The sequence below is a fragment of the Cucurbita pepo genome, chromosome 13 (genome assembly GCF_057944985.1).
Source record: "Cucurbita pepo subsp. pepo isolate OVF chromosome 13, ASM5794498v1, whole genome shotgun sequence".
Classification (NCBI taxonomy): Eukaryota; Viridiplantae; Streptophyta; class Magnoliopsida; order Cucurbitales; family Cucurbitaceae; genus Cucurbita; species Cucurbita pepo.
In genome coordinates, this window is record NC_141810.1 from 3,475,090 (window position 1) to 3,485,871 (window position 10,782).

At 37.8% G+C, this 10,782-nt stretch overlaps 2 protein-coding genes across 2 annotated transcripts; both read right to left on the reverse strand.

Annotated features, from left to right (window-relative positions):
• Positions 1–5,232: 5,232 nt before the first annotated feature.
• On the reverse strand, positions 5,233–7,049 carry LOC111808772 (cytochrome P450 89A2-like). The gene is made up of 2 exons (XM_087129626.1): positions 6,297–7,049; positions 5,233–6,203 (listed from the first exon to the last, which is right to left on the reverse strand). The coding sequence occupies exons 1-2, from the start codon at positions 7,032–7,034 to the stop codon at positions 5,388–5,390; spliced, it is 1,554 nt and encodes a 517-aa protein (XP_086985752.1). The 5' UTR covers positions 7,035–7,049; the 3' UTR covers positions 5,233–5,387.
• Positions 7,050–8,960: 1,911 nt separating this feature from the next.
• Positions 8,961–10,782, reverse strand: LOC111808770 (cytochrome P450 89A2-like). The gene is made up of 2 exons (XM_023694934.2): positions 10,011–10,782; positions 8,961–9,917 (listed from the first exon to the last, which is right to left on the reverse strand). The coding sequence occupies exons 1-2, from the start codon at positions 10,746–10,748 to the stop codon at positions 9,102–9,104; spliced, it is 1,554 nt and encodes a 517-aa protein (XP_023550702.2). The 5' UTR covers positions 10,749–10,782; the 3' UTR covers positions 8,961–9,101.

The window sequence follows — 10,782 nt, forward strand, 5'->3', positions numbered from 1 at the left end:
TATATTGTGAACGTAGATAAATTAATTATATGTAGGTAACGTTGAAATTGATCCATTGCTTATCATTTGCATATTTATAGGTGATAATATGAATGTAATAGAGGGTTGGATACGTTTAAACTAAAAGTTTATAAGTGGTAATTATTTTAGGTGATAGCATCATAACTTTTAGTTAAAATAAGTCTTGAATCCATTGCATGACTAAAAGTCTATAGGTGATAAAAAAAAATTACACTCGTAGGTCATAATATCGGTGAAAATATGCAATTGATTCACAATTATTATTATTATTATTATTTTTAATTTGGAACAATTTGAACCCAACCCAACCCAAAAATAGAGGTTTGGGTTGGGTTGGGTTGGGCTGAGTTGTGAAAATTTACGGGTTGAGTTGGGTTGCCAATCCAGCCAACCCGAACTTTTGAGTTGATCTAACAAAATTTCTCAACCCAACTCAACTCGGAGCATGTACACTCCTAGTTGTTGTTACCTCGATTATGTAGAACGCTCACCCCAAAGTCCAGAACATGGTTATAGGCTACCGATTGTTTTTCTTTGGTATTTCTCAAACTTCCTTGTCCTTGAAATGCAAGTATTGGTGGGTCATTTTGGCTTTAAGTCTGTCGTGTACCCTTGTCTACTTTTTAATTTTCCTGGATACTGTCACTATGTTATGTCGGACCCAATACCAACTAGAGACAAGCCAGACGGATCTAATGGAAGTTTGTCAACGAATTTTGGTTACCCAAAACCAAAATGGTGTGGATTTAATGGGATTAGACATGCATACATGCAATTGTAGGATCTAAATTTAAAGTTTGTAGCAAGTCATTTTCTCCCCATGTTTTGAGTTGTCCTGATTATTTAGTGTTGCATAAACGAGAGTCCTAAGAGACTTTATCCCCAACTATAGGAATTGATCATTCCCAGTTAGTCGAACATCACCTATCGAACATAACAACATGTCATTCACATGCATGTATAAAGTTTTGTAACTAACTATCCAAAGTTCATAACAAATGTATGCACAACCAAAACATTCATTTCATATTTAGACATGCCACACATATCATAACAAATTATACATATCCAACCCAGCCTTAAAGTCATTGGACGAGCCACTTACATCAAATGGTTTAAAACAACATATTCTCCTTGCAAATACGTTGGTCCAATGCTAAAATAAAGTTTTAAAATAAATGCCAAATTGGGATCCAAATGCTATTGTAAATGGATTTACAGTTTGTGACCCATACACAGATAGAGAAGGGGTGGCACCCATCCAATCTGTGAGGGCCAAAAGAAGAACGAGTCCGACAGAAGAGTATGCATTCAAGTCAAGTTGAGGCATAAGTCACCGAGTTTGACAGAAGAGCGAGGTAGGTCTCTAGTGGGAATGCCCACAACCATTGGGCAAATTGTTGTTTGTCGTGCTTATGCTACGAGTCTCATAGACTGAGAGAAGGTTTATCAGTGGGATAACCCATAAGTAGGGTGTAGTTTTCATATTCATTCTAAAGCACATTTATTTCCAAAAAGTTAATCAATAACCAATCTAAAGTTTGGATCGTCATTAGGATGATACCAAGATTAAGTGGGGAAGAGTGTCACAATATACGATGTGATGCCTTTGAGAAAGTTATCAAGGACGATGACTAGTTTCAGTGGGGGAGAGTGTCACAACCTCACTAAGATGACAATAGGTTGTGACCCCACACGTAGATAAATAAGGTGGCGACTCCCAAGTAGTGCCCATCTAGTCACGTGAGGACCAAGACAGACAAATGCTGTGACGCAACCGATGAGGATGGTGTCTCATCCAACATACCAAGAAGAGTGTGCATTCAAGAGTGTCAGAGATAGACTCAAAAAAGGGTCAGGTAAGGCCACAAACTTTAATCTCAGAAGTCGAGGTTTCGATGAGTTTCGGCATACGACTCTAGAGTTAAGTCATACTATATGAAATATGAATGCACCAAACTAGATGCTAATAGAATACCCGGATGGGCGCTCCTCGAGGTCGTATGATCGCTCGTGAAAATCATGTCTACTTTTATCGAAACACAAATGACTCAAAATGTACTATGGATGGAAGCATGATGTCAGCTCTTCGCCACCCCTGGGCTCTCTGGCTTAAGTGAGCTACCATGTGGCACATACGTGTATCACAGTGTGGGTGAGCATTGCAAGACTAGTGTCTTGGGTGTCTTCCTTTGAAAATGGATTTTTTCGAGTATAGTGTCGACATTGCGCCTCAACCCATGTGTTGAAGGTTGATATATGCATCCGTTATGCAATACAGTATCGGTAAATGACTCAACTTGGACATGAGAGGGTTCATGCCACGATAGAACTCGAATGGATGGATGTTCAAGATATCTCAACGATATAGTTGTTAACTGATGGGTTGATTCTCGAGAAGCATGTTTCTAAGCAAGCAGTAAGGACTGACGACATCACGAGACTTGCGATGCTATCTCGATGTGTGGGCCATGTTGTTGGGAACCAAGCTATAACGAGAGTAGAGGCAAGGTCGAGTCAGATGACTTGGCCTAGTGTAGAGGTAAGTTGATTGGTTCACGAACAAGTGAACATGTACACACGAGAGACATGTATGGCCGAACGAGCTTAGTTTTCCATGAGTTGTGTTCGGTCAGCAAAGGAGAGCCTCGCCTAAGATCCGATAAATTCGCAAAGACGGAAAAAAAAAAAGAAGTTAAATGGGGCTTGAGCTTCCCTTAAAGCTTGTCATGAGCGTGTCAAGATCATAATGTTGCATGGTTAAAAACGTATAACTGTGACATTACACGAGCAATTGGACACAGATTCGAGTGATGACACAAATGATAGGTTCATTGATTATGAATATGATTTATGATAGTGATAAGAATCGCGGTGTTCCAAATGGAACTATTGCCAAAAGTTGGCAAGACATAGATTCAAATGATGACACAAATGACAGGTACATTGATTTGATAAAAAACGTTGCAAAGGGAGGTAATGTCAACAACAGGGTTCGAACCTATGCAGGAAAAGCCCAACTTCATCATCATGCGTGCCGTAGTCTCTTTCTAGATAAATAAAATATTTTTATAATATTTTTTATTTTTGTTATATATGATTTCTTTAAACTAATTGTTTTTTAATTTCAATGTCTATCCTTATATTTGTCTTACTCCTTAAGTCGGTATTTAGTTGTCTTTAGTTTATGACAATGTTGAATTATGCTAGGATGTTACAATTCTCGTTCGTTGTTGTTGATGATTTTTTTTTTTTTTAATGAATATAGATTAATTTGTGTTTGGTCGGAAACTTTTAATATATTTTATTTAAAATTGTATCGAATAATTATGAATTGTGGATAAATAAAAAAAAAATTTAAAAATTAATTTTTTTTTAACAATCCAACAACCCAACTCGAATGTTTGTCCATCATCACAATCACACTTTTCTTGGCAACGAACTTTGCGATTGTGCAACACTCATTCCCAATACCGAAAGTCAATTTGAATTCACGTCGCCTACGACCAATCGACGTACGCTTAAGCCTTATGCCCCATTTTGAAAAAAATGTTTTACAAAATTGGGCAGAGAGATTGTCTAAAGCAAGATTGCAAGAAGATTTGGAAACAATGTTATAGGTTTAAGCCAGAAAGGCAACCCAACGGCTTAGATAACGTATAATTTCAGATAAAAGTAGTGCATCCCCTATAATACATTTTGAAACAATTCAGGTCTAACAAACTGACATAATTTCGCTGAATAGTCATACAACACAAATAAGCATAAAAAAGTAATAGAACCCGAAAGCAAGTAAAGGAGTTTGGCGTGTCATGGGCATGCGGTCACGGACAACACATCCCAGACAAACATAACTATGACACCCATCAACGAGCCATTTTCATCACCACCCACAAAACTTTCCTCCCTAGCCAAAAAAATCTCAACTAAAAGGAGTGGCTCATTATTTATCTTCCTTACCATAAATTTCTTTCTTTACTTGGAGGACTCATTTTTAAGTTACCATTGACACCGACATCGATATCAATTGATCGCTCATTATGAGTTATGGCTATCCTGTTCGCAGCTTCCCGACAATACACAATCGACTAATAAAAATTACATAAATTTTCACCATATTTTCACGTGCCAACTAATTGCCATGTTTTTGCGTGCCAACTTTTCCAAGAAATAAATGTTAGGATCTTACAGGAATAAAGATATTTCACAGACACTTACTGGCATTAGGATCCATCGTGAAGTCCCAGTTGGGCGTTGGATCTGAAAAAAAAAAAAAAAAAAATTACTCAAGAATTGAAATAAAGATATTTCACAATCACTGACAGCATTAGGACCCATGCATGAACCCCAATGGGCGTTGGATCTGAAAAAAGAATTACTCGAGAATTGATGAACTCAACCAACAAACCAACCAATAATAATGAATTCAAACAACGAATGTTATTATAATAACGTTAGTATGTCAGATCCTTTCTTGGAATCGTAAGCTTTTAGAGAAAGATATTTATATTTAGAGATGTTCATTTAACTCGAGAGTGAGATTCATATTTAAATGGAGATGAGAGAGAAAATAGGGAGAGATTTTTCATCGTTAGTTAAACAGGGTGGTAGACGTAGATTATATTTCTCGTCTCTTGACACCGCAAAATACCCGCTTCGCCCCGTTGTGTGCGTGGAGAACACTATGTTGTAATATTGAAATTTTAATTTTTAAAAAACGACGTGGAACATGATATTATATTATTGCACTTTTTCGAGTAGATATTATATTAAAAATGGAAATTATTCTTTTAAATAATTTATGAAATTAATAATTTTAAATATATATATATATATATTGTGAAAATTTCATCGTGTGCAACTCGATCTCTGTCGGGAATCCCCATCCCGATCCTCACAAAAATAAATGGAAAAATTTGTGAGGATGAGTATTGAAACAAGAGGCGAGAATTGGAATGGGAAAGGTTTCCCCTTTTCCACCTGCCCGTGGAAATCTCTACCCATATCCTGCCAACCCGAAATTTTTTTTTTAATACTTCCACGAATAAAGTTAAATTTTGCAACATTTATTCGATTTTTAAGTAATCCAAGCAATTTGATAAGAAAAGGTTGGATCTAAATTTATTAAACATAATATAAATACAAGAAAGTAAATAAGTTACATAACAAAATAACTTAATTATACAATCTTGTAAGATCAAACGTCCAAACTAACCCGAAAAAGATAGAATCGACTTCATTTCATTGCAATTTTGATCGCTTACGAACATAAATCACTTTTCCCGACGAGTAGGAAAAGACTATAATACCCTTGAACAACATAGTAACAAAGTGAACAAAATAGTAATTAACTATATAATATTGTCCTAAAACCTTGGACATAATTGTGCTTTGAGAGGGTTCTTCATCCAAATGGTGAATTCCATCTTCTCTGATAAATCAACTTCATCTCCTTCCACAGCTTTCCACTCAAATCTCCATACCAAATTAGCTACAAAATATTCCAAATGAAGCATTGCTAAACCATACCCCGGACATATCCTCCTCCCGACTCCGAACGGCATCATTTTAATCTCCTTGCTCCCGGTTATATCGAACATCGTCGACGACGCCTCTCCGTCGCCACTCATGAACCTCTCTGGCTTAAACGTCATCGGATCCTCCCATACTTCTGGATCCCATCCCATCTCCCCCGACATGATATTCACCGTCCCGTTTTTCGGTATGAAGTAATTCTCCAACGTCGTGTCTTCTTTCACTGCATGGGGTAATATGAAATGCCCCGGCGGGTGTCGTCGTAACCCTTCTAGAATCACAGCTTTCAAATATGGAAGCTTCCCTAAATCTTCTTCCTTTACCTCTTCCTCTCGTAATTCATGTCGTGTCGTAATAGATTTCATAATTCCATCGATCTCTTCGAAAAGTTTCTGTTGGATTTGTGGGTTCTTCACTAAATTCGCCATGATCCATTGCAATGTCGTCGTCGTGGTGTCGGTCCCGGCGTTTAGAAACTCCGAGCATAAATTTACTATTTCTTCATTATTAAGCTTTCGCTTTTGGTCGATGAGCTCCAAATCAATCAATGTATCAACATATGATACCAAATTCTCTTCTTTTTCTTCTCCTTCTTTTGTTATTTCATGTTTGGTCTTCTCTCGTGCCTTGATTACCGGGATGAGAACCTATTTAAGAACAAGAACAAGAACAAGAACCGATAAATAATTAAAGGTTTCATTTTTAAAATTTTTTAATCCAAGTCGAGGAGAGTTGACCACCTCATGTTGTTTGTTCTTGAGTTGTAAATATTCCTTCCAACGCTTACGAAGCAAAATCTTCATCAATTTAGGCCACAAATTGAGTATAAGAAAGCGTTGCAAATTGACAACAATCTCACGTTGAACTTGATGAATTTCCAAGATTTGTGTCTCATTCAGCTCATCTCCAAAGCACATCAAAGCCAACAAACAAAACGTAGCAAATTGAAAATGTTGAACAACTAAGGTGTCCGATTCCGGTCGAGATTCAAGACGAGTAACGAGGATGTCCAACACCCTTTTACGGACTCGGGAATAAGCCCTGACCCGCGAAGGGTGAAGCATTACCCCTGCAAGATTACGGCGGAGGAGACGCCAAGTAGGGCTATAAGGGGCGGAGGTGATGTTGTCGAGGTTACCCGAGGCCGTGATCCGATTGATGGAGAGAGCTCGAGGGCGGTCGGCGAAGATGGCACCATTTTGGACGAGGGCTTTGTGGACGATGGAGCGGTCGGCGATGATGATGGCCGGGGACGGGCCGACATGGATGGTGATGATGGGGCCATATTTGGCCGTGAAACTGCGCAGCACAGATTCAATTGCAAGAGGCGACTGGCGTAGCCATATGAAGTTTGTGAGTATTGGGAAGGCGGTTGGCCCTGGTGGGAGCTTGTAAGGGCCACTCCTCAAAGGGAAAAGAACCAACTTTACAAGAAAGGAAATGAAAATGGATACAATTATGAACACAATCCAATTCATTGTTCCTTTCTATGTTCAAACTTGAAACCCAACGCACCCATATATATATATAAACACAAAGATATTATTTGGTTTTCTCTTCCCCCATTTGGTTGGATGTGTTTTTTTAATAATATTGAATTGTTTATTATTCATGACATCCCGTGTTTAATGCGCTCATCAAGATTTTTGCGAGTTTGAATTGTAAGGTCTCGTAAACATGGTCACATTTTTTGTCCTCTCAATACAATCTCGGATGAATATTGCAAGAGAGAAAAATGAGAAATAAATTTTAAGATTTTAAAAACGACCCTAATTTTTTACTAATCTAAAGTCATTACTGTATGTTGTATGCATGATGTAACATCCCGGGTAGAAATAATCATTTAAAACGACTTCATAAAACAATGTCACGACTTACATGTTAAAAAAGAAAGGTCTTCAAACAATACAAAACAAATATTAAAATAAACATAAGGAAATATAGAAACAGTAATGTCCTATACTAACTTAAGATCTACGAAATTAAATGCAATTATCCTATGCATGTGTCATGTTCTTTAATTGCGATGTCCCCATCAATGGTAGGTGTCTTGCCTTTACCTGAAATATTGAAGTATCACATGGCTTAAATATTTTAAGAAATATTTAATGAGTGACCTCACTATCCGAGTTAGTGAATGAAAACACACACAATCATGATCAAGGACCTATCATTTAAAACCATCATAGAGGTGGCTTTTAATCTGGACAAATTGGATGTGTAGTACTTCCCTACACACGACCCACACGTGCGAGCGTGAGTCCACCAGGCGGTCCACACACTTCCTGAGCCCATCATAGTCGGGCTAGTTGGTTGTAGTCGAACGTCTGGAGGTACAACAAACCCTCGATGTCATGCCACACATGATCATCATCATCATTATAGTGTACGAATTCGTACTCATCATCATAAAAAGAGAAGTATCCCGATGTAAATGAGCCTACAATATGCATGAGGTTCCTATACTTTTTATCTTAAAACTCATTCATGGGACACAACCCCACACATCTTTCACATATTACGATAGGTAACATGCATGCATAAGCCTTCATACATTCATCATTTATAACGTCATTTAGGAGTTGTGTATTAGAAAACTCATCATAATGCAACATAGTATTTCATACATGCATATCATTGTAACATGAGACATCATTGGATCATGTCATATCATCATCATGTATCTCATGTCATCACATCAATAATGCATTATCATCCTAACGTATCATAGTGACATAATACATCACATCATCATGGTAATACATCATAATATCATATCAAATCACATCATCCTATCATCCTAGCATTATCATAACACATCATAATACCAACAACACACATGACATGTACAATGGCCACTGGGCACGTATGATCATACATAAGACAAGTTATCCAACCGAACCGATAGTAGAGCCACTTACATGATTAGTTTAAGCTGGTATCACCAATTTATCCTTAATGAAAATTTGATTTTATCTTTTGAAATTCAAGTCGACCTATGTGAGCCCATGACATCAATTTCAAGTTCAAATTTCTACAAAACTATTTCACTAAATTTTACAATGGTTCATGCGTTAGACTTCATACCGTCATTAGTCACCTTGTATGATTAGAGTATTGGAATGTTTATATATATTTGTTATAATATTATTTTCATACATACAGTCTCTGTGTTTATTTATTTATTTTTTTTTTTTTTTAATACTTCTCACGTAATTTGTGCGAGTAAAAGAAAAATCTAAGATATATACACACACATACATATATGTATACACACATACATAGACACATATATAATGCACACATACATACATGTATATATATTTATTTATTTTGTGTGGAGAATAGTACGTTATAATATTGAAATCGTATAAGATCGAACATTCAAACTAACCCAAAAAATATAAAATCAACTTCATTTCATTGCAATTTTGATCTCTTACGAACATAAATCACTTTTCCCGACGAGTACGAAAAGACTATAATACCCTTGAACAACATAGTAACAAAGTGAACAAAGTAGTAATTAACTATATAATATTGTCCTAAAACCTTGGACATAATTGTGCTTTGAGAGGGTTCTTCATCCAAATGGTGAATTCCATCTTCTCTGATAAATCAACTTCATCTCCTTCCACAGCTTTCCACTCAAATCTCCATACCAAATTAGCTACAAAATATTCCAAATGAAGCATTGCTAAACCATACCCCGGACATATCCTCCTCCCGACTCCGAACGGCATCATTTTAATCTCCTTGCTCCCGGTTATATCGAACATCGTCGACGACGCCTCTCCGTCGCCACTCATGAACCTCTCTGGCTTAAACGTCATCGGATCCTCCCATACTTCTGGATCCCATCCCATCTCCCCCGACATGATATTCACCGTCCCGTTTTTCGGTATGAAGTAATTCTCCAACGTCGTGTCTTCTTTCACTGCATGGGGTAATATGAAATGCCCCGGCGGGTGTCGTCGTAACCCTTCTAGAATCACAGCTTTCAAATATGGAAGCTTCCCTAAATCTTCTTCCTTTACCTCTTCATCTCGTAATCTATGTCCTGTCTTACAAGATTTCATAATTCCATCGATCTCTTCAAAAACTTTCTGTTGGATTTGTGGGTTCTTCACTAAATTCGCCATGATCCATTGCAATGTTGTCGTCGTCGTGTCGGTCCCGGCGTTTAGAAACTCCGAGCATAAATTTACTATCTCTTCATTATTAAGCTTTCGCTTTTGGTCGATGAGCTCCAAATCAATCAATGTATCAACATATGATACCAAATTCTCTTCTTTTTCTTCTCCCTCTTTTGTTATTTCATGTTTGACCTTCTCTCGTGCCTTGATTATCGGAATCAGAACCTATTTAAGAATAAGAACAAGAACAAAAACAAATAAATAATTAAAGGTTTCATTTTTAAAACTTTTTAATCCAAGTCAAGGAGAGTTGACCACCTCATGTTGTTTGTTCTTGAGTTGTAAATATTCCTTCCAACGCTTACGAAGCAAAATCTTCATCAATTTAGGCCAAAAATTGAGTATAAGAAAGCGTTGCAAATTTACAATAATCTCACGTTGAACTTGATGAATTTCCAAGATTTGTGTCTCATTCAGCTCATCTCCAAAGCACATCAAAGCCAACAAACAAAACGTAGCAAATTGAAAATGCTGAACAACTAAGGTCTCCGATCCCGGTCGAGATTCAAGACGAGTGACGAGGATATCCAACACCCTTTTACGGACTCGAGAATAACCCCTGACCCGCGAAGGATGAAGCATTACCCCTGCAAGATTACGGCGGAGGAGACGCCAAGTAGGGCTATAAGGGGCGGAGGTGATGTTGTCGAGGTTACCCGAGGCTGTGATCCGATTGATGGAGAGAACTTGAGGGCGGTCGGCGAAGATGGCACCATTTTGGACGAGGGCTTTGTGGACGATGGAGCGATCGGCGATGACGATGGCCGGGGACGGACCGACATGGATGGTGATGATGGGGCCATATTTAGCCATGAAACTACGCAGCACAGATTCAACCGCAAGAGGCGACTGGCGTAGCCATATGAAGTTTGTGAGTATTGGGAAGGCGGTCGGCCCTGGTGGGAGCTTGTAAGGGCCACTCCTCAAAGGGAAAAGAACTAACTTTACAACAAAGGATATGAAAATGGATACAATTATGAACAAAATCCAATTCATTTTTCCTTTCTATGTTCAAATTTGAAACCCAACA